General features: G+C 59.7%; 2 protein-coding genes across 9 annotated transcripts; both read right to left on the minus strand.

The window, feature by feature from the left end:
* Positions 1-2018: 2018 nt before the first annotated feature.
* NUDT18 (nudix hydrolase 18) lies at positions 2019-4777 on the minus strand. The gene is made up of 3 exons (XM_027092051.1): positions 4489-4777; positions 3343-3556; positions 2019-3100 (listed from the first exon to the last, which is right to left on the minus strand). Exons 1-3 carry the CDS (start codon positions 4648-4650, stop codon positions 2505-2507), a joined length of 972 nt encoding a protein of 323 aa, XP_026947852.1. The 5' UTR covers positions 4651-4777; the 3' UTR covers positions 2019-2504.
* A 5470-nt stretch (positions 4778-10247) lies between these two features.
* On the minus strand, positions 10248-26151 carry HR (HR lysine demethylase and nuclear receptor corepressor). Of its 8 annotated transcripts, none has more exons than XM_027091973.1 (20): positions 25779-26060; positions 24753-25377; positions 22824-23474; positions 21302-22085; positions 19931-20081; positions 19665-19852; positions 18093-18257; positions 17140-17229; positions 16846-16961; positions 15921-16002; positions 15363-15526; positions 15028-15246; positions 14664-14829; positions 14395-14464; positions 14089-14219; positions 13848-13967; positions 13540-13749; positions 11631-11795; positions 11091-11219; positions 10248-10953 (listed from the first exon to the last, which is right to left on the minus strand). In XM_027091973.1, exons 3-19 carry the CDS (start codon positions 23433-23435, stop codon positions 11113-11115), a joined length of 3540 nt encoding a protein of 1179 aa, XP_026947774.1. In that variant the 5' UTR covers positions 23436-23474; positions 24753-25377; positions 25779-26060; the 3' UTR covers positions 10248-10953; positions 11091-11112. The 8 variants fall into 8 exon arrangements, with proteins under 8 accessions (XP_026947774.1, XP_026947771.1, XP_026947777.1 ...); XM_027091970.1 differs by having other exon boundaries at positions 18093-18260; positions 25779-26049; XM_027091976.1 differs by having other exon boundaries at positions 13634-13749; positions 25779-26039.
* Positions 26152-27495: the final 1344 nt, after the last annotated feature.

The following is a 27495-nucleotide window of genomic DNA, read 5'->3' on the forward strand; positions in this document are numbered from 1 at the left end:
GGGGCCGCCACCCCGCCCGGCCCGAATATGTCTCAACCTGCAGGAGCACCCAGGCGGCGCCAGGCATTACCTCACAGCAAACTGCAGTTGCTGGCTTCACTCCTGGGCAAGGAGGAGCAGGCCAGAGCCCCACTTGCTTCATTTTTCTGCCCATGCTGCTTCTAGAAGCCGTCCACGGGTTGCCAAGAGGTGACGTGAAAGAGGAGGAAACTCAGTGACCTCTACCTCTCCTGCATCCCTCCAAGCTGAGGAAGATTTAACTGCTGCCCTGGAGGACACTGTGCACGTGCCTGCACGCGTGTGTGCACACGTGGGCGTTGGTGTGGGACAGGGGAGCAGAGCTCAGCGGGCGAATTGGGTCTGGACTCTTCGATTCAGAAAACGTTTGAGCGTCTGGGAGTCAGACAGTCCGCTCCCCAATGCACTCGGGCATTCGCGCCGTGTCCCCTGCTAGACAGCACGGCAATAAATGGTGTGGTTGTGTGGACGCAGCTGCCCTGTTCTTCTGCACCCTTTGTGTCCTTCTGCCCAGGGCTCCACTGCTGATTCAGGCCCATCTTCCCAAGGAAGGCGAATTAAATTCCTTTTCCAGCACAGGGGTGTATGGGGGCAGTGTGTGTGTGTGGTGGGGGCCGGAGGGGGGAGTGGTAAACAGAGACAGGCTCTGGCAGTGCTGATCTGATGTTCCCCGGCACCTACGAGGAGCCAGCCTCTCGGCCAAGCAGCACTATTTTTGCGCGGCTTGCCTACAGCTGAGAGCCGGCAGCCCTGGAGACGCCACGAGGGAATGGGCCACCTGAGGCATCTGTATGCAAGTCTCCTTTTTAGTGTTTATGTTGTGAGCGGTATGACTGCTTTAGTGGTGAACAGTGGGCCTGATACTTTAAAAAATCTTGTCCCTAAGTGTATGCGTGTGGCGACCCTCTGAGGGGGGGGGTCCCCAAGAGTACTCCAAGGCAGGGAAGATGAAGATGCAGAGTGAGGCCTGATCCGTGGCTTTCGCCTCGTTGCTTTTTAAAAGCATCCCCCTGTGGGTTGCCTTTAAAAATACCAGTGCTCCAATCCCGCCCTCCACCAGTTAATCACGTCTCTGAGGGTGGGCCCACAGTTGTTTTTAAAGCTCTCCCGGTGATTCTAATGGGCACCCAGGGTTGAAAACCAGTATAGGCTAAATAATGGAAGATCACTGTCTTTCAATGTGGATGTGGACCGGCGGGTCTCTCAGACGCTGAGAGAAGGGAAACCAGAATGAAAGGGTTTGTCTCCCTCATTTGGAAAACGTCTGTCTGTAGAGGGAACAAGAGTATTCCTACCACAGCCCCAGAGGCCAGAAAAACAAGATGGCAGCACAGAGAGGCAGGGAAGGGGGGCTTTGAGGTTATCCTGGTCCTTCGGTGTCAGAGTGGAGCTACTTCAGAAGGGAAACCCAGTCAAGTATTTCCCTGCTCAGAACAAAACCTGTATGTTAGTGGTGAGTGTATAGCAGTAAGTAGCGTGAAATATTTTCCTCATTTCCTTTGGTTTTCCCTTAAACTTTAGTAAAATTCTTTTTAAAAATAATTCCTACCATGATTCAGCTGAGCTGAGGGGAAATGAAGAGAGGGTTTTGGTCTGGCTTTGGGCTGGAGTCGTACCAAGGCAGAGGCAGGAGCCTGGGGGGCAGAGGGAGGTCGGGAGGGATCTGTCGGAGAAGCTCAGGCAGGAAGACTGGGGGAGAGAGGCAGGGGCAGCTCTCACCGCTCCTCGCCCACCTGAAGCTTCTCCTGGCCTTCTCACTGCTCAAACCTTGGAGGGGATGTAGTCACATCCCACCCGGCAGGCAGATGAAGGAGCCCCAGCGGGCCCAAGACAGGCTGTGGTGGACGAAGGAAGCCTGCCAGCCAGTCACCTGCAGTGTCGCCTGCTGTCTGGGAAGGCCTGGGTGGTATCAGCGGGATGAGGGAAGGAGCTTCTCTTGATGGCAGCCCCCCTTTCCTGCTCACTTCCAACCCACAGAGACATTTAGGCGGGAAGGCAAAGTAAACAACACCTATTTACTCAGCCAGGGACCCACTCCCTTGCAATGACCTCCCCCTTCCACGTTCTAAGTGCCTGAGAATCTGGATGAGGCCCTTACTGAGGCGGACACGGAAAACGATGAGGAGGTGCCACCTCAGGTCCAGAAAGTCCTCACATCCCCTTAGGGAGTCGTGCCCTCATTGTGCCCTCAGGGCAACTGGGTCCTCGAGCTCTGGACTCCCTGCTTGGTTGAAGGCACTGTCCCTTCTGATGCAGCGCAGGGACCTGCTCCATGGCAACAAGAGATGGAAGTCCCCCTGGGAACCAGAACTGCCCTGCTCCCCATGCAACAAGATCTCTACCAACCCCCTGTGCCTCTCAAGAGGCAAAGCCTCCTCTGAAGCACAAACGCCATCACACAGGGGGTCAGACGGCCTGTGTGTAAGCGCAGGTTGTGCAATTACCGCCCATGGGAACCCAGCTCCTGGCCCACTGACGGCAGCCTCCTATCGGTTGATTGGGACAACAGATGATTCCTGAAGCCTCTGTAAGAGCTGGCTTTGTAGGTCTTCCTCCACCACCTTCCACCAAAAGAAGTTCTCGCCCCGAACCTTCGGGGGCTCATTTTGGATACCTGGATTCCGAAAAGCCACCGTCACCAGCACGTTCAGGCAGATGCCATCGGCTTGGTCTTTGCCCAGGTGCTGCAGTCCAAGCAACCCCTTGGTCTCCACTGCCAAGTGGTGCAGGGTCAGACACTCCTGTAGCAGACGCAGGACGGCCATCTTGATGCCACCCCTCTGCTCTATGGGAGCAAAGCCACAGGCGGTGATGGGCAAGTGAGGCATCCCCACTGTGCCCACCAACACCCACACTGTCTGGACGCTGGTAAAGGTGGCTACGAGCCGCTGGCAGACCAGACCGCAGGGAAGCTCTTGGGGCAGAAGGAGAGGGTGCCCGGCTCGCTGGCGATACTGGGCGGCTAGCTCTATCAGATGCAGAATGTCGTGGGCTCGCAGCGGGGTGGGCAGCGAGGTTCGTGGGTACCAGCCAGCCTGCAGGGACTCCGCATCTGCCTCCTTGGGAGTCTTGAGAATTCCACCTGGGGGTGATGTAGGTGACAGGGTAGGGGGAAAGGTATTATGTTGAGGGAAGTGCTGGGCCCGGCAGAGTAAAGGGCCACCCAGGGATCTAGCCCTGACCCAGGGGAGGCCCCGAGTCAAGTCCTCAGGCTGGAGATGCCAGGTTTGTACCAGCCAGAACAGGGGCTCATCTCACCTGAGGACAAGCTGGGGAAACGGTGTCAACTGCCCTCTGCCCACACTGCCATCCACTGGGCCATACCTGTGGGGCGAGCGAGAAACACAAAACGGATCCAGGAGGGGCCCCGCTCCTCCACAGATAGCAACGTCAAAGGCTCACACTGCAGCCCGGCCTCCTCCTTCACCTCCCGCTGCAGCGCCTCCACAATGGTCTCCCTGGGCTCCATCCTCCCCGCGGGAAGGTACCACGACCCACGGCACTCCTTCTTGGCCTCCTGGATCAGTAGCACCTCATCCTGAGGGGAGAGGAAGGATCCTCACCCACCACAGCCGGGATGGGAGCTCCTGGGGAGCAGCACAGCCAGCAGCCTTTGCTTGCCCTGGGTCCATAACAAATCTCAGCTATAGCTGCTCAAAACCCACATTCTGGGGGACACCCTGAAATTGTTGCGCTCTCCAGACGACTGGCCCTTGTGTGTCTGGGGACTGCAGCTGCCTCTGCAATTCATCCTTCCTTGCACTCAAGTTTCCGTTTCAGAAAGGGGCTAAGATTCCTGGGAGCTGCTTCAGGGTCTGGACACTAGGCCTCCCAGCGAGGGCTGCCATGTGTCCTGCACTGATTCACGTCTGCATAAGTCACTGCATATCTCTCACCTCCCCTTGTGCTTTATAAACTGCTTGTGGCCAGTCCTCACACTGAAGTCTAGCCTTTGAAACACACCCCAAACCCTCACCCCGTACAACTCCTACCTATGGCTCCGGCCCCTTCTAGCTGTTGTCACAGCAACTTGTACAGGGATCAGCACCAAAAAGAGCATCACACAGGGGGTCAGAAGGCCTGAGTGTAAGCGCAGGTTGTGCAGTTACTGCCCATGGGACCCAGGGGAGGTCTCTGAAGCACTGGACAGGTCTTTAAGAGAGCCCACTCCGCGGCGGGCACTGTGCTAGATTCTGGGGAAAGGAAGAGGTGTAAGATAGCCTCAAGGAACTGAGGCCTAGAGGGATGGGACAGGCAGGCTCCTGGGCCTTAGTTTCTTTCTTTGTACATCGGGACAATGGCAGGGTTGGGCTGCACAAGGCTCAGATGTAACTGTGAGAGTGCTTTGCAAAACTGGGAAGAGCCACACACCAGGAAGCGGTGGCTGTAGCCGGTGTGTCCTCTGTCCCCACCGGGGTTGCCTGCGAGCCCGGGAGGCCTGGTCGGTGGGCCTGACGGGCGGACGCTCACCTGCTCGTTGAGGAACACGGCCAGCACCACGTAGCAGACGTTCTTCCGCAGCCGCACCTGCGCCGGCGTCTCCCCGGCCGGCCCCGAGTCATAGTTCTGCACGCGCAGCCCCCGGCCCCCCAGAACGGCCGCCAGTGTCCCTGCCAGGTCTTCCGAGGCCATCGGGTCCCCAGGGAGAAGGCGGGCCCCCCGCAGACCGACCAAGCCGGGTGGGATGAACTTGGGTGACCGTGGAACGCGTCGCCCTCACACCCTCCCCCTGCGAACTCGGGCCAGACGCGCTCGCAAAGCGGAAGCGCCCGGCGAGCCCTGGCCGCTGATAGGCTGCGCGTCACCGCGACCGGCCCGGATTGGCTGGCTCGCATCTGTCACGGTGGGGCGGGGCCAGTCCGTAAAGGGGCGGGGACAGTCCGTAAGGGGGCTGGGCACCGCGCCCTGGCAGTGCGGACCCCGCCCCGCTTCTGCCTCTCTATCGGTTTCTCCTCTCTCTTTCCCGGCGCAGCCAGCCGCCAGCCAAGCTAATTCCTCCCGCGCGCACTTGTCTGCACCGGTTCCGACGATGATGTCATCCTGCCCGCAGGCTGCGGAGCGCCGCAGCGGCCAGCGACGGTGACGTTACAAGCCCGAGGACGTCCCCGGGCCCGAGGCTTGGACCCACTGTCCAGCTTTTGTCGTAAACAAACCATGGCCTTGCCCGAAATGACACTTCCCAGATAACCTTTCTTCACTAAAAATGGACTTGGCTGTCACGTGGCAGGGAGGACACGAGCTCCTGCCTTGGAGGAGATATTGATCTAGTTGGAGACGTGGACATAGACATATAATGGAAAGTCAACTGATTTATAAGCCAAGGACTAAAAGATTGGTTTGGGCATGAGATGCTACAGGCGCTCAGAGGAGTGAGGGAGCAGAGCTGGGATGCTCAAGGTGTGCCTGGCGATGGAAGGCGGGATCTGGGGCAGAGATCAGCCTGCCCAGCCCTCAGTATTCTCCCGGCGCCCTGCCTGCCGCATTTCCCTCGCAGGGTCAGGGCCCTCTCCCCTGCAGGGGCCGGGTCCTGCTCTTTGTTGTCCCCCGCACCCCGCCCCCGCAGTTAACGGAGCCCTGGAGTATTGAGAGATGGTGTGTGGGTTGATTTGGGGAGCTCCTGCTTCCCCCGCAGCCTGATCTTTCCTCCTCAGAGCTTCCTTTAACCTCCTCTCAGGACAGGAAGGCAGGGCCAGCTGGAATGAAGCTGAAATCAGCCAAGTCTGAGCTCTTCAGCCCCAGTGAGGGCTCCCCTTTCCCTCCTGCTGGCTTTGGGCATGTCCCTTTGGGGGGAACAGTAGCTTGGTGGAGCAGACAAAGCACTGGACTTGGAGCTGGATGCCCAGCCACTGCTCCCTGGCTGGCTCTGTACCCTGAATAAGTTGTGGGCCTGTTTGCTCATGCTGTATGCTCCTAACAGCTCTTCCTTCCCAGGGCTGTCGGGAAGGTGAGACATCATGAGAGGAGCTCTGTGGGCTGTCTGGCGAGGGTCACCACCACCAGGCAGCCCACCAACCCTCCAGGCTGGGCCCTCCTGGCCGCAGCACTTGTTGCTACCACACAAAGGCTCATTTTCATGAAATGTGCCTACAGGGCCACGGTGAACTAGACCTTACCCTCGGGAATTCCAGCCACACCAGATCAGCCTCCTTAGGCCCTTCTCACATACTGAACTTACTGCAAGGTCCCTGGAGGCAGGGTGCTGGATTAGGCTGTGGAGTATCCCCAGGGGACCCGCAATCTTTTGAGGCACTTGGTGAACGCTGCTGCCCCTACCCCTATCCAAGACCTGTCACGTCCCAAACAACTGAACTCACAGGGCTGAAGTCAGGCCCCCAGGACTGCAGAGCAACTTGTCGATGTATTTGCCGCACATACATGCGTGCGTGCGTGCGTGCGTGTGCGTGTGTGTGTTTAGACCTTGATTTTCCCATCTGTGAAGTGGGGACAGTGTTAGTCCCAGACTCCTTTCTGCCTCCCAGGGATGATTTGAGAGAGAGTGAGGTCATGTCTGGGCAGGGCTCGGAGAGTCTCAGAGGCAGCCTAAGATAAATACCAGATGTCCTAACTGACCGGAAGAGCAAAGGCTGCAGCAGACCGTGTCTCCACTCCCCCCATTATCACCGGGAAAAGCGCTCCTCTCCTGTTAAGTGGACCTAGTCACCCCTGTGATGAAGAGCACATGAGAAACTTGAAAACCAATTGTAAACTGTGAAGGGCCCCACGGGCAGAAGGCCCTTGAGGGGGTGTACCCAGGCCTTGGCAGATTCTGAGAGGGACAACAGAAAGTAGACTTTCTCAAGGTGTTGGGAGACAGAGCACACACCAGACTGAGTCAGGAGAAACCCCAAGACAGAACTGGAAAAGCCAAGGGAGGGAGGGGGGCTGAGATAGAAACTTCCAGAACGTGAAACAAAGGTAGGTCTCCATCAGGTTTGCTCTGCATCCTCCATTCCCACAGAGGGCAGAGCACTTGCGGGTGTGGGTGGCTGAGCAGCACAGTGGACGGAAGTGGCTGAACTGGTTGGCCCCGCGGTGCAGTGCTCCCAGCACCCACAGGAGCCGGGCCTGAGCCAGCCATTTTGGGGCCTGTGGACACACGTGCATGCGAACAGGAAGGCAGCATAGGCAACCTCGGAAACAGGCCGGCCAGGCAGGGTGGGGCAAGGGTGTCTGTGAGGCTAAAGTCATTTAGGGAGCAGCAGCCCTGGCCCTGGACAAAGCAGGAAGGGTGAGGAGGACAGTAGCCCAGAGTACGGGGAGGAGGAGGTCTGGCTTCAGCCTGTGCCCTGCCACTAGCTTGCTGGGTGACCTCGCGGGAGCCACATCTACCCTCTAGGCCATCTGTAAGGTGGTTGGGTGGATCCTAAAACAGAAAACTGGTGAAATCCCAATAAAATCTGTGGTTTAGCTAATGGTAGTGTTCATATCAATTTCTTACGTTTCAATCATTGTGCCACAGTTCTATAAGATGTTACGGATGAAGGGGAACTGGGAACTCTCTGGAGTATCTTTGTGACTCAACTGGAAACCTCAAACCATTTCAAATTAAAAGTCTAAAAAAAAAAAAAAATAGGACTTCCCTAGCGATCCAGTGATTAAGACTCGGTGCTCTCACTGCCTAGGTCCCGGATTCAGTCCCTGGTCAGGGAGCTAAGATCCTGCAAGCCGCATGGCATGGCCAAAAAAAAAAAGTCTAAAAAATGTACTTAAGGGCTTCCCTGGTGACGCAGTGGTTAAGAGTCCTCCTGCCGATGCAGGGGACACAGGTTCGTGCCCCGGTCCGGGATCCCACATGCCGCGGAGCGGCTGGGCCCGTGAGCCATGGCCGCTGAGCCTGCGCGTCCGGAGCCTGTGCTCCGCAACAGGAGACGCCACAACAGTGAGAGGCCTGCGTACCGAAAAAAAAAAAAAAAAAGTACTTGATAAGAAAAAAAAAGGCAGCATTGGATATACACACTCTGAGGTCACTTCCAGCTCTGAGGTTGTGCCTCTGTGATATCCGGGCCAGTGAGCAGGGCTGGAGCAGATGGACAGTGGGATACAGGGAAGCAGAGGCCCAAAGTGCAGGGCTGGACTGAGGGGTGGCCTGCTGAACCTCCTTGAGGAAGAGGGCCACCAAGTGCCCCAAGCTGTCTCAGGGTCAGTCCCTACCTGGACCGGTTTTATTCCCAGGTCGAGTTCTGAAACATTTGGTCCACCTGCTGCTCGCTAGGAGCCAGACCCAATATGCCCTCAAGGGTGCTGTGACCTGCCATGAAAGGGGAGGCCTCAAAGAGGCCTGGACGGGAGACAGGGCCTGTCCCGGGGCCATCGCCATCTTCCCACAGGAAGGACACCGTGTTTGGGGTTCTGGGGTCACATCAGGACACGGCTATACAAGGTGAAGTGTAGGTAAGGATGGGTCACTCCGTGCCACTTGGAACGTGACCAGCTCTGAAGTGCATGTACCGGAAGGAGGAGGACAGAGGGGACAGCAAGCCCATCTGCAAAATCCATTAAACATGAAGACTGTAATGTAAATGAGGCGGCTTAAGTCAGGAAACTTGGTTCAAGTCCCAGTTCTGCCACTAAAATTGCTGTGTGACCTTGGGTGACACACTTAACCCCGGCCTGCCTGTTTCCTCTTCTGTAAAATGGAAATAAGTAATATCGACCCCAAAGTTGTGATAAGGGATTCAGTGAGATCCCTGGCACATAAAGTGCAGTCGTTCCTTAATTTTTTCTTTTTGCTTTTTTTCCTATCCCGTGGAAAAAATGAAAATAACCTAGCTTTGTAAACAATGAAGAAACCTAACTTTTTTTAAAAATGAGAGATGTTTATGGAAATCACTGCCAAGCCACTTAAGGGAATACACGCAGCCATTTAAAGTAAAGGTTACATAGCAACCCAGAAAATGATTACATTTTTTTTTTTTTTTGCGGTACGCGGGCCTCTCACTGTCGTGGCCTCTCCCGTTGCGGAGCACAGGCTCCGGACACGCAGGCTCAGCGGCCATGGCTCACGGGCCCAGCCGCTCCACGGCATGTGGGATCTTCCCGGACCGGGGCACGAACCCGCGTCCCCTGCATCGGCAGGTGGACTCCCAACCACTGCGCCACCAGGGAAGCCCGATCACAATACATTTTTACAGAAGGAAACCCAGCATGGCTTCCCTGGTGGCGCAGTGGTTAAGAATCCGCCTGCCAGTGCAGGAGACATGGGTTCGAGCCCTGGTCGGGGAAGATCCCGCATGCCGCGGAGCAACTAAGCCCGTGCTCCACGACTACTGAGCCTGTGCTCTAGCGCCCGTGCTCCGCAACAAGAGAAGCCACCGCGATGAGAAGCCTGCGCACCGCAACGAAGAGTAGCCCCCGCTCTCCGCAACTAGAGAAAGCCCACGCGCAGCAACCAAGACCCAACGCAGCCAAAAATAAATAAATTAAATAATAAATAAATTTAAAAAAAACAACAGGAAACCCAGTACAAAGCACCCCAATTCATCCATGTGTAAAACAGATCCCTGGAGAAAAGACTAAATAAAGGAAATACATCAGAAGACTAACAGTGGTTGGATTGGAGATGAGTGGAGGTGGGTCTGCGGGTTTCTTTTTCTTATTTTCTAACTGTTCTGAAAGTATATTAAATTTATAATAAAAAATTTATTTCATAAAAAAACATTCCCTGAACCACTGCAGGAACAACTGTAACACGACTTGGAGGATGTTGTGGTGAGATGTACAAGGGCAGGGGAGTGGGTGGAGTCACACTAGAGGGTCCCGGGCCGGGGGGTGGGGGGGGCTGTCAGCTGTCTCAGGTGACCGGCCAGTGGGCATGGGGCTGGCCATGGGCACCGAGGGCAGAAGGCTGGGCAGGGGCTCTACCCGGCCAGACTCCCGGAGCTCCAGGTCAGGTCAGACAGGAGAGATGGGGTAGCCTGGAGTTCGTGGGGAGAGCGAGGGGTCCAGAATCTCTGGTGCCACACAGGGAGATGGCCTTGCTGCTGCGGCCCAGACCTCTGCCTTGCCCGCTGTCGCTGTCAGGAGTATCCTCAAGGGCAGCCCCCTTGGAAGGCTCCACCTGCTTCTCTGCGGGAGGGAGGGACCCTGCCCCCCACCCTAAGAACAGGCAGGGGTGTTTGAGGTCCCCGTCACCACAGCCTCAGCCCCCTCCCACCCTGCTCCATTTCCATGTGTCCCCTCCCTCCCCAGTCCCTGTGGCCTGCAGGAGCAGGGCCAACCACACTGCAGCATTCACAAAACAACAGCCTTTAATGGAAATCAAGAAGGAAGGAGGCGAGAGGAGGGTGCAGGGATGGGACTTCGCCCATATCAGCCCCTCCAGCCAAGCCTGGGTAGTGGCCTGATACCGCCCCCTCCCCACACTTCACAGCTCTCTGGCAAGAGGGCAGGATGTCGGTGGCCCTTGTCCAGCACGCCTGCAGTGCAAAGGGCCACCCGGGAGCCCAGGAGGATGTGGGGGGGTATAAGCAGAACTCGGGCACAGGTGAGACAGCAGGAGATGAAGCAGCAGCAGCAGCAGGTGTTGCTTAAGCCAGAATGATTTCCGAGGACCCCAAGGAAGGGCTCTTCGTCTCCTGGGTTGGCGGGCAGGGGTTGGAGGGAGACGGTCACCCCCAGTGTGAGTCTGGCACCGTGGAGAGGAGCTGGGGCCGGAGCAAGCGCCAGCCTGCAATGGGCAGGTGCGAGCTTCAGTGGCACTGTGCTTGTCGGCCTTAGGGCCCAGGGCAGGCGCAGGGAACGGGGTGCCCTGCTTGTGTCCAGAGTGCTGCTTGCAGGATTGAGCGGAAGTCCCCGTTCTCTGCTGAAGCTGGGCCTGGGCTAAGCACTGGTCTGCCTGCTCCCAACCCCTAACCCCAGACACCTGGGATCCCCCTATTTAGCCTCTTGCAATGTTCCCACAGCCAACTTCACTGCTTGGAACACAGCCCAGTCCATCTAGGAGAAAAGGAGACGACAAGGAGTTTACAGTCATGCCCCGGGCTCTCCCTGCCGAGAATACCCTCCCTGGGCACAGCTGTGCTGTGGGGGGAATTGGGCAGCACACTCAGGCTCCCGGCCAGTGTCACACTCACCTGGGCATAAAGCAGGCGGCAGTCAGGGGGCAGGCTGGGCCCCTGGTGGCAGAGCTGAGCAGAGAGGGCAGAGGTCTCGGGGGACAGGAAGTGCTGAGTGACACTCACTGTGCTGACCAGCCCCTGCACCTGTGCCAGGGAGGGGGTGGGCAGGAGGGTCAGTGGGGACTCAGGATGACGCACCCTGCCCCACTTGTTCCTGAAGTCTGCTTCCCCAAATGACCCCCACCCAGCTCTCAGAGAGCAGAGGCCCTGGATGCAGCACTAGCCACCCCCAAAGGGCGTGGCCCAAACCAGGCCAAGGGGATGCCAGAGACGGCACAAGCAGAGTGGGCACCCAAAGCCCAGTTGGCTTGCTGACTTCAAGACCACTAGGCTTCTCTTCCCTGCAGCGGAGGCGTGACTTCCTGCTCTGCCTAGCTCCAGAGGGGAACTGAGACGGACGAGGGTGTTCTCAGAGGGACTGAGAACACGCTGGGGAATGCTTCCGATATTCTGAGCTCTCCGCAGGGCCCCCGCCTGCACGCGACGGGGAAGCACCTGGTGGGGAGCCCCCGCGGGCACCAGCACGGCCTCTCCAGGGGCCTGCAGCAGAGTCCAGCAGCTCACACCCCACTCCTCCCGCAGGCGCCGCCGCAGCCCTGCGTCCAGGTAGCAGCTGCCCGGGGTGCCAGGCTCCAAGTTTCCAGCCCCGGCCGGGCACACCTCAAAGAAAAGGAGGAATGAGCAAGGCGGGAGGCTAGGGCGGGGCTGCAGGAAGATGGGGCATGGGCTGCCCAAAGGCCAGAGGCACAGGAAAGAGCTGCAGGGGTCAAGTCTTGAAGGGCAGGGGGAGGACGTAGGGGTGGGAGAGAAAGGAGGAGGATGGTGAAGGGCTGGGGTCACTCAGGTTGGCAGAATAGAGATTTGGCTGGAAGGAGCTGAGAGGAAAGGATTAAGGGCTCTGAGGCTGGGGGTCTAAATCCCCTCTTTTTCCAGGGCTAGATGCCTTGAGTAGCCTCTGTGGCCCTGGCCCTGGGCCCTCTGCTCCCTCCTTCAAAGGTACCCCTTTCTCCACAACCCAGGAAGACGTCCTGCATAACCTCAACTCAGAAACTGTCTACACCAGGAGCTCTTAATTGTGGAGTCCTGTGAAGATCCTGAACCGTGTGCTAAACTGTGGGTGAGCAGGTAGCTCTATGTCCCTGGGGAGACAATCCAAAGCGTTCGTCAGATTCTTCTGTGATCCCAGATCCACGGAAGTTCTGACTCCCCAGTGGATGGACCGACCGGCTTGCCTGTCCAGGCTGAGGCCCCTGAAGCAGGTACAGTGCCCCAGAATGGGGAGCTCCTTGGGTAGATGGGACCTCGTGGAGGCCAGGGCCCAAGGAACACCTGCAGAGGTGAACCCAGCATCGTGCTTCAGCTGCCCATCAGCTCCATCCAGCCCTTCAGCTAGAACTTCAGCCATTACTCCTGGGCTTAGGGCTCAGGCCTCCAAGACCAGGCCATGGGAAGAGGGGAGGCTGGTGAGTCAGGCTGGACCCTAGGGTAACCCCAGGCAGGTGCCAAGGAAGTCCAGCCTGGAACTAGAGCAGTGTTTCCCAGGCCACCCAGTGAGAACATGCCCCTCAGACCTTCCCGGTGAATTACCGGGCTTGGCTATGCGGGACTGCCCACAGCCAGCCACACCCAACTCAGACAAGGCCATCTATGTATGAAGGCGTGCTGCTGTCTGCTCCCCTCTGCGTGTTCCAGCACCTGTGTGAGTCCATCCGTGTGTGTGCATCTCCTGTGGGCAGGAGGGTGGCAGTGGACAGCCACGTTGACACCTGCACGTCCGTGTGTGTACATGTGCCTGAGCAGGGGTGACACTTGGTGGGCGTCCTTTCCCCAGGACAGTCAGGGCTCAGCTGGACTTTGGAACCACGGGGCCTTGCCCACCTCCTGCTCACCCCCTCCTCTTCTCCTGCCCTGCCCCCTCTCCTGGCCCCATGTCTCTCTCCACCTACCACACTGCCCCCCCTTAGCCCTTCCTTGCTAGCACCTCAAAGGGCACCTCCTCATAAGGTGCAGATTTCCGAGAGGGGAGCAGTAGGACGGATTCTCAGGTGAGCTTCCTGTTGCCCTTCGGCCAGCCCCACCTAGAGCCTGCAGCGGGGAGGCTGCCTGCCCCCAGGGGGAGCACAGTGTAGCGACCCGGGCTGGGAACAGCCACAAGCTTGGGTCCCAGCTTTACCACTCAGCCTCAGTGTTCTCACCTGCAAAATGGGAAAGCAGCAGTACCTACCACACGGGGTGGTTGTGACAAGTAACAGAGATAATGTACCCAAGGCCCTGAGCACAGTGCCCAGCCTGTGGCATCTCTTGCTTCATTTCATCACTAGGTCCCCCACTTTCTGTGTGCCCCACCGCACACCTCTTAGGAGGGCCTAGTCTGCCTTCTCTGCACCAGTGGAGTCCAGCTCACCTGAGGCAAGGGAGCGAGCACACGGGGCACACACACAGAGGGAGAGCTTCTGGGGCTGGAAGGGGAAGGGGAGAGCTCCCGGCTCCCTCCTCACCATCTGGAGGAAGCGGCGGATGCGCTGGGCGTCCTGTGCCCGAAACACGTGCCACACGGTGCTGACCTGGCTGCCCGGAGACCAGAGCCCCTCCCCGTCCAGGGCTGAGAGGAAATCTGGGGGAGAAAGACAGCTCAGGAGAGCCCAGGGACAGCAGAGACAGCACCTCGCATCTGCAGCTTGCGCCAACCCTTGCTTCCGGCCAAGGACCCACCTTTCTGTGTCCAGTGCCAGGCAGGCAGTGGGGCTTCAGCACGTACCAGGACACTGACCAGGTCGGTCACCTCCACACAGAGGTTCTTGGTCCCCAGGTGCCCACACTGTGGGCTCACACCTGTATGGAGGTAGAGAAAAGACACTTGGGAATGGGCCCCAGGACCTCGGCACTGACGCACGTGTTCTCGGAGATGACAGGAAGTGGGTAGGGACTGGGCAGGAATGGAGTGGACACTCACCATAGGCCGCCCACAGCTGGGGCTCCAGTGGTCGCAGGACAGAGCCCCAAGGGAGGTAGGAGGCCAGGTTGAGTTTCCCATGGCGCGCACAGTACTCTGGGAGTGGCAGGCTGGCAGCCAGGCTCTCCACCCTGTGTGTATGGGGGGCGGTGTCATGCCCAGCAGGCTCAATCCAGGCACCGGAGACCCCGTCGAAGCCCCCAAAGCTAGAGTAACTTCCCAAGGCAAGCACAGAGCACTGAGCATCACAGGGCCGAGGAGGAGAGGCAGGGAGGCCCGGCCAGCCAGCCCTATGGTACCACACACCTGCTGGTGTCCTCGTCCCCCAGAGCTCTGTGCAGCAGGAAGACTGAGCCTTCATCTGACTTTGGGCGAACTAGGGGAAGAGACAGAAAGGCCATTGGCCCAGGGAGGAACCTCCTTGGCCCAGAGGCCCTCCTCCCGTGGCAGCAACAGAGTCCAGTTTCTGCTCTGAGCTCTGCTTCCAGCTGCCCCCAGGGTCACTCTGGGACTTCGATGCCCCCCCGGCATCATAGGGGCTCCCAGCTCCTCTACCCCACATCAGGGATACTCACTCTCAGGCCGGGAGAATCCCTCCCAGAACGTTGTGCTGCCCAGGCTTGCGGGCTGGGGAGGTCTGAGGGGGGTCAGTTCCTGCACCTGGCCTCCAAGCGCCCCTAGGGCTTCTGTCCCCCACAGGTGGCCTTGCAATGTCCCCTGAATCCCTGACACCAACACGGGCTGTAGTGGGGAAAGAAAGGGGGACACGGGCAGAATGGATGGGGTACCCAACATGGCCAGGCCGGGGCATGTTGTAGGGGCACCAGAATGGCGTGGGGACAGGCCCTGTTTTTCCCTCCGAGTGACGGACCAGGTCTGCCTGGGCCTTGGGATCAAGGCCCTGAGGGTAGGTGAGGCTGTGAGAGCTGGGAAACTCACCTGGCCCTGCCTCCAGTGCTCCTGGAAGAGGTGGAAGCCTCGCGGAGGCCTGGGCTCCTGCAGCCACAGCAAAGCCCCGGGGGGAGGCAGCCGGGACCGCACCGGTGAGAGGGGCAGGCCCGGCCCGGCCCGCAGCCCCGGCCCCAGGGCTCTCTCCTGAATCTTCCGTTCCACTACCTGCGCGATGATGCTGTCCAGGATGTTGGTGATGCGGTCGTCCTGCGGGGAGGGAGGGGCGGAGAGGCAGGCGTGCTCAGGACCTGCCTGACCCTGCAGGGAAGGCCAGCCCAGTTTTGGCCCCAGGCCCCCAGCCCTCCCTTCGGGCCCTCGCTCACGCTGGGCAGGGCCGGAGTGACAGGAGCGAAGGCCATGTGTATCCGTTCGTGCCCCAAGCAGAGTTTGACAGCAGTGGAGGCCAGTAGTTCACAGAGAGAGGGACAAGGCAGGGGCCCTTGGCCAGCACGGTCCTCTGCCGGGGTCTCTCTGGAGTCTGGGGTCTCTGTTAGGAAGGAGAGCGGTGAGGGTCTTCACCTTTCTCTCAAGGCTCCATTGCCCACGTGCTCTTCCCTCCTCTCCCGGCGGAGTCTGCTCTGTCCTCACTGGCACTGCCCATCTCAACTCTGGTCTGGATGCACTTGCCTCCCACCAGCCTTCCTGCCAGCGTGCCTAGGACCTCTCCAAAGGAGGGGCTCAGAACCGGGGTCTGGCTGGAGACGGGTTAGGAGGCTTGTCCTAGATTTTATTTAGATTTATTTTCTTTGGAATGACTTGAGAAGAGAGATGCTGACGGAGGGGTTGGGGGGATGGCTAAAGCCATTCCAATCTCTCCTGGGGATTCCAGCCTGGCTCAGCCTCCCCCGCACAGTCTGAGCAAGGCGCAGGGGGCTGCTCACCCTCTTTAATGTCCTTGGTCCTGTTGGTATCCCTGTTGCAGGAAGGTTGTGGAGTTGGGGGAGTTTTCTCCGTCGGCTCCTTCTGTTAAACCCAGCCGCCACCCACCCCCATCCAACCAGAGATTTAAAAATGGCAAATGCATCTCAAGCCAATTCAACCCACAGGTGTTAACAGTAGACTCAATGTTAAGTCCTAAAGTCGTGTTTACAAGGAGCGAAATGTCATACGATACAACGTTAGGTGGAAAAAAGTTGCCCGTGGACTTATGCATACAGCACGATCTAAAGTATACTCAAAGGAGGCTGGAATAAATATACAGGCGAATGACTGAAAAGAAATATATCAAAATGGTAACGGTGGTATTGTAAGCCACTGCTGTTTTCTTCCTTATCCTTGTCTGTATTTTCCAAATTTTCCACAGTGGGAATGTGTACGGTGCCTGGCACACAAAAGGCATTTGATAAACCCTCTCTTGAATAAATGACTTTTATAATAAAAACATGAACTTCATAAAAACTCTGTGAAACGCACACTGAGCACCTGCTCTGTGTCAGGTGCAGGGAATACTGAGAAGGTGGGCCGACACTCCACCAGTAGGAGCCTGCGCCTGGGGAGTGGAAAGACGGGACTCCAGCAGCTCTAGCAAGATGCTGGAATGAGCACAGAGAGGGTGGGACCTCCAGGCAGACAGAGAGTGTGGACTGCTGCTGGGCGGGGTGGGGGGAGGTGGGGCAGAGGCTAGAGCTCTCATGGATCCTCATCCCCAGGGGAAGAAGAGAAGCCTGATTTCACCCAGCTTCCATGTACCTCTTCGTTCCCCTCGAAAGAGAAGGACCAAACCCTGCCAAAGTTAGGAATTTGCAGACACACCGCCTAACCCTGGGGCGCACCAGCCAGTGCCCTGTCCCGTGCCCTGCTTCTTACCTGCTGGCCCCCATGCCCAGGGGTCCACATCCGGGCATCAGCTTGGCAGGGGCAGTGCCCCCGGATGTCAAACTTGACCCAGACCTGGTGCATTGCAGTGCTCAATTCCGCCATAGCTGTGAGGGGGAGAGGGGAGATGGAATTTGCCAGTGACTGCAGACAGGGGGCCACTTCCATGCTGCTTGGCCTCATCAACCAGGAGAGCATGGGATCGGGCTGAGAGACATCCAAACAGGAAGCTGGTCTCCCCCAGGACCTGCCCTCTGTACGCCCCACCCCTCCAAGAGGGCTCACCCTGGCTGGAGACAAACTGGGTGAGCATCAGGGAACAGGCACTGTGCCCAGCCTCCTGGGTACACTTCTCCATGGACTGTTCCTGAGAGCCTGTTGGGGGTAGGAAAGGAGAAGCTGCAGGTCAGGAAATCAAGATAAACCCAGGTTAAGGTCAGGGAAGAAGAGCAAGGGCATGATATCAAAATCGGGGACCTTGAGAATCTACAAAACATGGGCTTTCTGGGAAACCTGAGTTCCCTAGTGACATAGGATCCTTTGCTTGCAGAACGCAGAGCCGTTAATATGCTGAGTGCGTTGCAAGATGCAAGACAATCATGTAGAATATGGTATTCCGAGAGGTTTCTGACCCTGGCGCTCTTTTTGGCCATGTCTATTGGAACACTGGGAAATTTCAAGTGTTGAGGTGGCGGAATTGAGCCAAGGGAGAGAAAGCTGAGAACCTTGAAGAGAGCAGGACTTGGAATCAGATGACCTGCCTTTAAATCCTGGGCCCAACACTTACGAGCTGTGTGACCTTGCACAAGTCACTTAACTTCTCTGAGTTTTTCTCATCTGGAAAACGGAGGCAGTAATACCTACTTCACAGTGTTGTGAGGTTTAAAAAGGTGCAAGCTGAACAAGGTGGGAGATAGAGAGTAGGCGCTCGGCTTCTTCTAAGGATATGGGCATGGCCCTCTGATCTGGGGAGAGGAAACGGTCTGCTCTAACGGGCACTGAGCAGTGGTAGCCGAGGCTGCGGAGGGAGACTTTCTCAGGGAGCCACAGCCAAGAAATGACCATGAACTTTTTTTTTTTTTTTTTGCCATGCCACATGCGGGATCTTAGTTCCCCAACCAGGTATCAAACCCGTGGCCCCTGCAGTGGAAGTGCAGTCTTAACCACTGGACCGCCACGGAAGTCCCTGGCCACGAACTCTAGAGCAACCCTTCCGAAGCCCCCAGATCCTTTCCCACCTTCTTTCTCCCTGGTCCTCCAAGCGCCCGCCATGCGACCACAGGCCACACACAGCCGGTGGCTGCAGCAGGGGCATCGCCAGTGGGTGTTGAAGAGTCCATGGTGGCAGCGGCTACAGCAACGTGGAATGCCTGGGTTGTCCTCTGTCCCGGCTGGCCCCTGGCCTGCTGACCACAGGAGAGAACAGGGTCAGAGGGGCCTCAAGTCAGTGGCCCCTTTGAGGACCTCATGTGGGAGGCCTCCAGGAAGGGATGGACACACAGGAACAGTTTCCACTGAGGGGCTGCCCCAGAAGGGAGACAGGCTCCCTTACGGTCACCCTTGAGTGCCCGACAGCCCCTGTAAAGAACCTACTCGCTGCACCGTCCGTCTGCAGCCAACCCTCCCAGGCCAGTGCAGGCTGCACCCCCCTGGCGCCCGCCCCAGGGCTCCCTGAGCCACAGGACTCCCCAAACAGTCCTTCCTCCCCCCAGCCCACAACACAGTGGTGTTTCCTCAGCGGATTCCTCTGTAGCTCAGAAGAGGAAACCTTGGGGGGCTGCTCCTTCCCTCACCCAGAGTTTCAGACCAAGCCCTTGCTGGTAAGTGGGAGGTTGCCAGTGTGCACACGTTCATATACTCCTCAACACACACTCGTCCCATCCAGGGCTGGGTGCTGGGCGGGACCTGGCACTTGCACTCCCAGCACTCACGTCACAAGGGGGGAGATGGGCCCATAAACATGGTAATGCTCGTGGCATCATGGGGTGGGTGCTAGGGTAGGAGTGGGATGGAAGGAGGAGGGTGGGGACAGCTGCACAGACGGCCCTGAGTGATGAGTGACTTTTCATTCACCAGGTGGGAATGGAAGGGAAGCGCGTTCCAGACAGAGGGAGCAAAGGGTGCCGAGGCCGGAGCGGGCAGACAAGCTCAGGTGAGCCTAGAGGGCCGGCAGACCATGATGCCAGAATCGGGGCGGAGGGAGTGGCAGGGTGGACGGGGGCTGGCTGTGAAAGGGGGAGGGGCTGGACTTTCTGGGACAAGAGGGAGCCGCCAGGGGGTTCCATCCAGGGAGTGACAAGACGGCAGGAGGGTCTTGTCGTTCCCGTGGAAGGGATGCAGGAGGGAGAGCCTGGAGCCAGAGGGACCAGCTGATTGCCTCGAGCTCCTCCCATCTCTAACCTCGGCCCCAATCCTACCAGCTTCCCAGGGACCGACCGCCTGCCATCCCGGAAGCCTTCCTTCCCTTGCAAAGCTGCAGGGAGCTCCGCCCGCCCCCCGCCTCCCTCCCGGTGCTCTTGCAGACACTTGGCATTCAGTCTCATTTCCCCAGCAAGCCCAAAGCTCTTAGAGGGTTGGGCCAGACCAGGTTTTACACCTTCTCAACATCCCCCGTCCAGGCCAGAAACTGGAATACAAGTTGACTCAGAGCCTGAGCTGGGAATAAGGGCGCAGTGGGGCAGGAGCTCTCCAGCGCTGCCAGCTGGTTGGTAGACAGTGCTGGGGGAGGGAGGTCCCATGCTCCTTGTGAAAGCACTGACCACAGGACCCGGCCGTCCCGGGGTCCTGAACGCCTGGTGGGGCCTGCTCACCTTCCCGCTGGGCCCAGGCCAAGACCTCCCGCTCCCTCCGCAGCACGCGGCACAGTCGGTCTCCCAGAGCACTTAGCAGGTGCTTGGCGAGGCCCATGCTGAGCCCGGCCTCCTCCGGGCCAGACCCTCCTCCCTCGGAGCTGGCTGCCGAGTCTTCCTCCTGCCGCTGCTCCCCTCCCAGAGGCAATCTGGAGGTAGGGCAGAGGAAGGTGAGCGGGGAGCCCCACTGGGAGGATGCTGGGGGCAGCCAGGGGCAACAGGCTCACCTGGGCACTGGCTGGGAGTGGCAGGCCAGCCCTCCCGCCTCACCAGCTGCCTGGGCACAGCTTTGGCACTGAGTCATGCCTGCCGGGGGAGCCGCGCAAGGTGTCTCCTGCAGCCCCGGGTCCTGGAGGCTGGCCCTGATGTCTCGGGGTCCTGAGGGGACAATGTTGCTGGTCAGGAGGCTGGGCTTCCTGGGTTTCTGTGAACCCCAGGCCCTGCCTTAGCACCCAGCCTGTCCCCACACAGAGCCAGCGCTGCCCCTAGGCCCGGGCCTACGAGGCCTGATTCGGAACGAGAGAACCAGGCAGCCGGAAACTTCAAAAAGGCTGAGCCCTAACATGGAATCATGGGCCAAGTTTGGGGCAGCTGGGGCGCAGGATCCAGTCGGTGTAGACTTGGGTTAGCTCCGCCTCAGCCTCAGTGATACCGTTGGCTGTGTGACAGTGTGAAGAGACAATCCCGACGTGGATGGAGGGCGATGGAAGGTGAGAAGGCCGGAGAGTTTCAACACAGGCCACAGGTGCAGTAACCCAAGAAGTCAGAGGGGGCCTACAGCTTCCCGGCCCAGGCAGAGGACTGGAAGAGCACAGACAGACCCATGCCAGGTACAGGGGTGCAAGACCAGCGAAAGAGTCCTGATCCAGGCCCAGCGGTCTGGGAGGCCAAGAAACCGAGGTGACCCCGAAGAACCGAGGCTGGGACCAAGCAGCGCCAGAACCCTCCGTGAAGGGCAGAGCTTGACAGAGGGGTCCAAGACGTGCCCAAGTCCTAACACTGGCAGAGTCCAAACTGAGTCTCCATGATCCAGCTGGCCCAGAGAGTAGTTGTTCGTTCCTCAGGCAGGACAAGGGGTCCTTCAGGAGATGTAATCCCCCCAATGGGGGATTCGTGGCACAAGTAATCACAAAAGTGACTGTTCATTGAGTGCTTGCTAAGTGCCATTTACGTGAATGATATCGGTTAATCTCTGCAGCACTGTTTACGGGGTAGGTGCTGTCTTTACCCCCATTTTATAGATGGAGAAACTGATGCCCAGAGAGGGGAAGTAACCAGCCCAAGGTCACACAGCACCAATCAGCAAAGTCAGGAGCCAGGTGTTCTGACTCCGGAGTCCACACTCTGAGTCCTGTCATTATACTGTCACCAGAACGCCATGGCTCGGGAGTAGGCACACGAAAATAGAAGCCACATGCTGGACGGGTCTGGCCTGCACATGCTAAGGACTCCCAGAAAGCTATCCCGTCCAGGTGGGCAGCTGGACAGCGGGGTGTGATCCACTCATAAAAGACTTCATCCCGCCTCCCTGCAAAGCCCCAGTCCCGGCTGCACCCTCCCAAGTAGGGCCCCCTGCAGGCCCTCCCCTGTCCCCTTACCTCTGTGGTCATCACGCTGTTCTGCCTCTGCCTTGTTCCCAAATGATGAGTCCAGCAGCTCCTGCCAACCTCTGGCCCCCTGCCCCGCACTGCCCGGGAAAGGGCCGGACGGGCGCTTAGCAGCTGGGCTGCCCACTGCTCCCTGGACCTCGGGGCTGCTCGCCCTCTTGAGGGCGCGCAGCTGGGCCGCTGGGCTTTCCTCCTCCCCAGAGCAGCTGCCTGGGCACCCAAACTGCTCAGAGTGTCGTGTGAGCCATGTCTTCTTCAGCTTGGTGTGATGGCTGGGCGGGCAGGCCCTGGGACCAGGGGCCTTGTTTACTTCCTCGCTGGACTCACTCGGCCCACTGGTGCCCCCCTCCAGGTCCTCCTGGTACTTCCCACAAGGGCCAACACCTCCATCTCTAGCTGGTGGGTGAAGTGAGCAATGGTCCACCTGCGTGGTAGGAGGCCCAGGAGAGGGGCACCTTGATGGGGCTGACGGCCCCAGCTGGTACCCAAGGCTCCCGCCTCCCGGTACAGCCCAGACATTGCCATGACCCAGGCCTGGGGAACAAGTGGGCCACGGGGTCGGGGGAACAGTGTCTGGATGCCCCAGGACACGGGGGCAAAGATCCTGATGCCTGCCCACTCCTGTCTCTCCATCTCTCTGGTGGAGTGAAGGGCGTTCCACCTCCCCAGTTCTCTGGAGATGCCCCCCAGGCGCTGAGCCCAACAACCCGGGTTCCACAGTTGCCAGTGGCTCCTTGGCCAGCCTGAGAATGCTGGGATCCTTGCGGTAAAAACCCTAAAGAGAGGAGAAGGGATTAAGCTCGTGCTGACTTTGCTTCCCAGTGCTTAAAAGGATGGGCAGAACTGACAACCAGCAGGTGTGAGCCTGTGTGGCTTTAAGGGGTGTGAAAATACTGAAGAACATACTGGTTAATAGGCACTGGTCCCCTAACTGCCTCCTCTGCAGCCCTGGCTACCCCAGATCCTTCCCCAGGATTTCTCAGGCCTCCCCATAACCCAGCAACTAAAGGCTTAATGCCTGGCACAGTCAGAGGTCCTCCAGGATCTATTCAGATTGTGTGATGCCCTGTACCACACTGGATTTAAAATATTTTACATCTCATCCCTGAGGTGACCCTGGGGGTCCCTTGTGGGGGAGGTACCAGAGGTACAGGCCATGGGGCCACCTGCCCGTCCCACTCCCAGATACAGGGCCTTGTCTGCCCCTCCCCCCAGGACAAGACCACACATTCTGAGGCCCCAGTTCCCAGGGCCTTGTTCTGGGTGGACAATGCATGAGTCAATTCCTGAAATGGCCCAAAGGCAGGTGAGGCCTAATGAAATGGGTTTGCTCAGAAGAGGAATTGCTTGGGGTTGACTATGTCTGAGCTGACAGGCTCCTCCTCTGCCTGGGTACCACCTTATCTTTTCATCCGAATGGAAGGGCAGAGTGGTTTGGCCCCGGCAGGGTTGCTCAGGGGCCACTGAGCCCCGCTGCATGGCCCCCAGGTACCCTCTCTGCTCCAACACTCACCTTGCTGCCTAATCCGAAGGCAGAGGGCACTTTGGGCTGGACTCCGGAACACCCCCAGGGGTGCGGGGTCAGGGGCCAGTCACATGGACGCTCTGCGGGCAGGCTGGACACTAGGTAGGGTGGCAGGCAGCTGGGCACCCAGAAGGGAGCTTGCTCAAGGATCTTGGTCTCCAGAAGAAAGGGGCAGTGAAAGGGTCGGAAGGCCACAGGGTCACTCTTGGGAGGGCCACCGTTATGCTCAGGAATCAGTGGGCCGTAGCAAGGCGGGCACGCTGACCCACGGAACGCCAGCGGATGGGTAAGCATAGCCTCCTTCCAGCGCAGCGCCCCCTTGCTGCCTGACCAGCTAGCCTTCCTCTCCCCGTTCCGGGAACCTTTGCCCTCCACCAATGGGAGCATGTCCTTGGGGATCTGGGGGAAGCCAGGGGGGAGCCAGGAGTCTGGGGTGCTCAGGACACCCCTCCAGAAGGGAGCAGGCTCTCCCAGGCACAGTGCTGCAGGGCTCAGGCCATCTTGCGGTGGGGTATCCGGCTCTGGTCCCATGATGCCATTCTCAGGGGCTGTCTTCTCCCAGGCTGGGCTGTCCTTCAGGAAGCTGGGCGTACTCTCCATCACTCTCCTGCCCTCATGGGGCTCTCCCAGAGGGAGTCCCTGGAGCATAACCACCGAGGCGTGAGCTGCTTAGACACATGCCTCAAGCACCCTACCGCCTGGTACAGAGTGGGCACCGCCCTGGCAGCACCAAGGCACCCCAAACCAGTAAGACAAGTGCCAACCTACAGCTGGGCTCCACGTTGCCTGCTACAGGAGACTCGAACGACCCGCCTGAGTGGGATGTTCCAGTGTGGGAGGTCATCCCTTCCCCTGAATGCCTGGAACTTGACAGCCCACCTGGGCCAGAGCCCCTCAGCAGAGACTGCTGATTCTAGGATGGCATGTCCTGGCCTCGTCGAGCCTGGAACTGGTCATGAGCCATGCGGAAGGACAGAGGGCAAGAACCCAAAAGAAGAGCTCCGTGGAAGGCACTGCACTGGGAGACGAGAAGCTTGGATCCTGGCCCTGATCCAGTGACCTGCTGTGTGACCTTGGGCAAGTCACGTCACTCCTCTGGTGCCCTTGTGTAAAATAGGGCTGGGAAATGGGCAGTCTCAGAAGCCTCTTCCCTGCGCTGCAGTCTGTGGTTCTGGGGGTGCTGCTTCCCCACCCCCAGCCCTCAGCCCCACCTAGGCTTGTTTGGGTGGGAAGTGCAGATAGGGTAGGCTGGAGTCACGGGGGAGAGCAGGGCGGCTGGCTGGAATCTCTCCCTACACCTGGGCAGCCCCGAGTCTGCCTCTTCCAGGTGCTGTACAGTTTCTTGGCCTCTGAGGCAGAGCCCAGGACAACTGCTGGGGGCTGGGATCTCCACCACTGCCCCCAAGGGAAGGAGTGAGCCGGCACAGGGGAGGGGAGTTAGATCTAGGCCTCAGCCGGGATGGGTCAAGATGCCCCAGTCCAGCCGACAGTGCTAGGGCGGCCGGTGGACGCTGGTAACTGCAGCCTGGCCGAGGGGAGGGAAGGAGGCGGGGAAAGCGGGCTGGGGCCCAGAGAGAGGCAAAGGAGGGAAAATTGAACGTGCGTGCAAAGAAGCAGGATGACAGGTGGCACCAGAGCCCCGGCGCTCTCCCAGCACGGCCACGTCTGCCCACTGGGGGAAGCTCCAGGAAGGAGGGGAGGGAGCCCAGAGAGCCGTGACACAGGGCGCTCGGGTTTTCTGGGGCCACCGCTCCGACGCGATCCAGCCCCGTCGGGCATCCTAACTTTCAGAGGTGTGGCCAAGCCCAGAGGAGCAAGGGGAGCTCATTCCCTGCGTGCGGCGCGGGCTCGGCTCAGAAATGCCCTGCTATGGGCGTCCCCAGAAGGCGAGCGCCCGGCGCCCCTCTCGGCCCTTACCTGGGCTTCACGCGCCGGGCGCGGCGCGGGCGGCGGCGGTCTTTGTGGCCGACGCCGGGTGCCCTCTCCCCATGGGCTGGTTCCGGGGCCTCCCGGCCGGCGGGCGAGAACTCGTTCGTTCTCCCGCTCTCTGCTCAGCGCGCTGGCTCTCTCTTTCCCCCGGGGCGGCGGGGGCGCTCTAGGGCCGCAGGTTGGAGGGGTCGGGCTCCGGGATCTGCAGGATGCGGCACACGGCGCGGATCGGCCGCACCAGCTTCTGGGCCGAGGCCGTGGGTTGCGCCATGGGACGCCGAGACTCCGTGCTGCGCTGCGGGGAGGGCCGGGCCGGGGCTAGGGAGCGGGTGCCCCCAGAGGGAGAGAGGGAGCCGGGCCGGGGGGAACGCGCGCCCCGGGTCGGAGATGGCGGAGTGGGGGGAAAGGCCGAGGGGCCGGGGGAGGGGGTCGTGCCTGGAAGGGAGGCCGATCCCGTGACCCGGGAGAGAGGCACCAGCTACGGCGCAGCACGGCGCGGCGCGGCTAATGGAGGGAGTGCCCAGCGGAGAGCGCAGCAGCACCTCTGATCGCCATCGCCAGACGCGCAACTGAGAGTGGGGAAGCTGCTCCGCCGGTTTCCTCCTCCAGCACCCTGCGGGGAAACAGGAGCCCGAGATTCGGCGGCCCCGCCTGGGCCTGCCCCCTCCCGGGCCCCGGGGGCTTCCGCCAACGCCCCGGCGATGCCACCGGCTGCGCACGGGGAGAATGAGCCCTTTGTTCCCCCCTCCCCCCCGCGGCACCCGGGCGCCTGCCGAGAGAGGCTCCCCCGGGGCAGCGTGCCAGCTTCCCAGCCGCCCCACCCTCCCGTGGGCCCGGCCCCGGAGCCTGGCAGGCGGGCAGCACCCCCACTATAGGTGCCAAGCCCGGGAACTGGAGCAAAGGGCGGGAGGGGCCGGACCAGGCCACGATGGGGCGGGGTGCCCCCAGGGGTGCCAGGGCAGGGCTGCTGGGAGGGGTCAGTGCCAGAGCTGGCAGGGGCAGTCGAGTTCTCACGGGTCAATGATGGGCGCTGTGACCCACGCCAGCCACCCCGTGCTTTCTGGACCACTGGCTCTTGATCCTCTCCAGCTCTGGCACCCGGGCACACACGCTGGCCCAGGTCTGCCCTGCCCGGTTCCTCATCTGGCCAAGCTGCTCTTCACCGTTCCAGAAGCAAGCCCCCTCCCAGGGCACAGTGTCCTAGAAGGGTCTAGGCTCTAGTCTGTTCCTGGTCTAAGGGCCCCAGTTTCACCAATCGTCCAGAGAGGCAGTGGGACCAGATGCGCTCCACCACCTGCTCCAGCCCCGTGTCCTGGGGGTCTGCGCCATCCCGTGCTCCTAGTGTTTCCAGGCCCGCCCTGGAGAGGAGCCCATGGGAGTGGCTCCTGGGAGGGAGCAGAGAGGAGGAGAGGAAATGGGAAAGCAGGGCATCCTCCACCCGAGGAAGCATCCTGGCCCTTCTGCGAGGGTGGTTCCAGAGCACAGACACAGACAGATTCAAACACACACAGACAGATTCAGACACACACAGAAACCCACACGCCCAACGGGCGCTTCCCTTCCCCTCAGGCACCCACGTCCCACCCCGTGACTCCCCTGCCTCCCTGTGGAAGCCATCCTTGGCCTGCCTTCACCCAGCCGGGGACAGAGAGCACCACCCACCCACCCCCATTCCATCGAAGGGATGAGGTTTTGGACGCCTCTAGCCTTGTCCCAGGTCACACCACCATCCCTGGAGCAGGAAGCCATGAGGGTGGCTCCCTTCCAGGGACTGGAGGGGAGGCTGGGATCCTTTCACCGGTTGAGGAGAAGAGGAGGGGTGCTGAGGAGAGGAGGCCTGAAGGGGTCGGCACCAGGCAAGACTTAGGTCACGTTGGCACAGATTCTCCTGGCCCCTTCACCTTCCCCCAGAGGCCGGTTCTGTGACAGGGCAGGCTGGTAGGGGTTGTTTACATGACTGAGTTATTAACACTCCCTTCCTCCTCCAGCTCCCCTGAGGGGTGACCTGGACCTGAGTGTGCCAGGGGAAGTGATCCTGGAGGGTCTAACCCAGACTGCAGGCCCCAAGCCCCAAGCCCCAGCCTTCCGCTCCCAGGCTGGCTCCAGGACGTGGATGGAGGGCTGGGGTGTGCCTGTAGTCCCCCATCTGTGTCCTCTGGCAGCCAAAACTTGTGGGAGATTCCAGGGGGAGATTCCTGCGGCTTGAGGCCTAGAAGAGGCTGGGCAGGGCAGGGTGGGAGCCTGGGCTGTCCAGGCCCCGAGGGGATGGGGACAGCCCCAGGGGAGTGGGACAGACACCTCCCCCCACCCCCTTTGCCAAGTCTTTCTAGTTGAGATCACTGTCTCTGGACTAGACCAGGATTCTCAGGACAGGCTCCTAAAATGCCCAGGGGGTCGTGGGGGGATTGGGGTGGCGGGGGAAGGAAGCCCTTTCCACCCTCGCCCAGCTCCCCATCCTGCTCTACAGCCCATGCCACAGGCCCACGGAGCCCTAGGAGCCGGCTGTTCTGTGCCTGAGGACAGAGCAGATCTGAGGAGCCACGCAAAGACACAAACAGAAGGAAAGCCACGCAACGTGTGGACACGGTGCCGGATCCGTGGACACAGGCGAGCCGACCAGCACCCCCAGACTCGCGTGGGTCCGCTCCGGCCCCGCAACGACCCCTCAAGAGCACTGACACACACACACTGATACACACGTTCCCACTGACACGCGCAGCAGCACTCCTGA

This window comes from Aethalodelphis obliquidens, unplaced genomic scaffold (genome assembly GCF_003676395.1).
Source record: "Aethalodelphis obliquidens isolate GAN/ISIS:26980383/991018 unplaced genomic scaffold, ASM367639v1 scaffold74, whole genome shotgun sequence".
Lineage (NCBI taxonomy): Eukaryota > Metazoa > Chordata > Mammalia > Artiodactyla > Delphinidae > Aethalodelphis > Aethalodelphis obliquidens.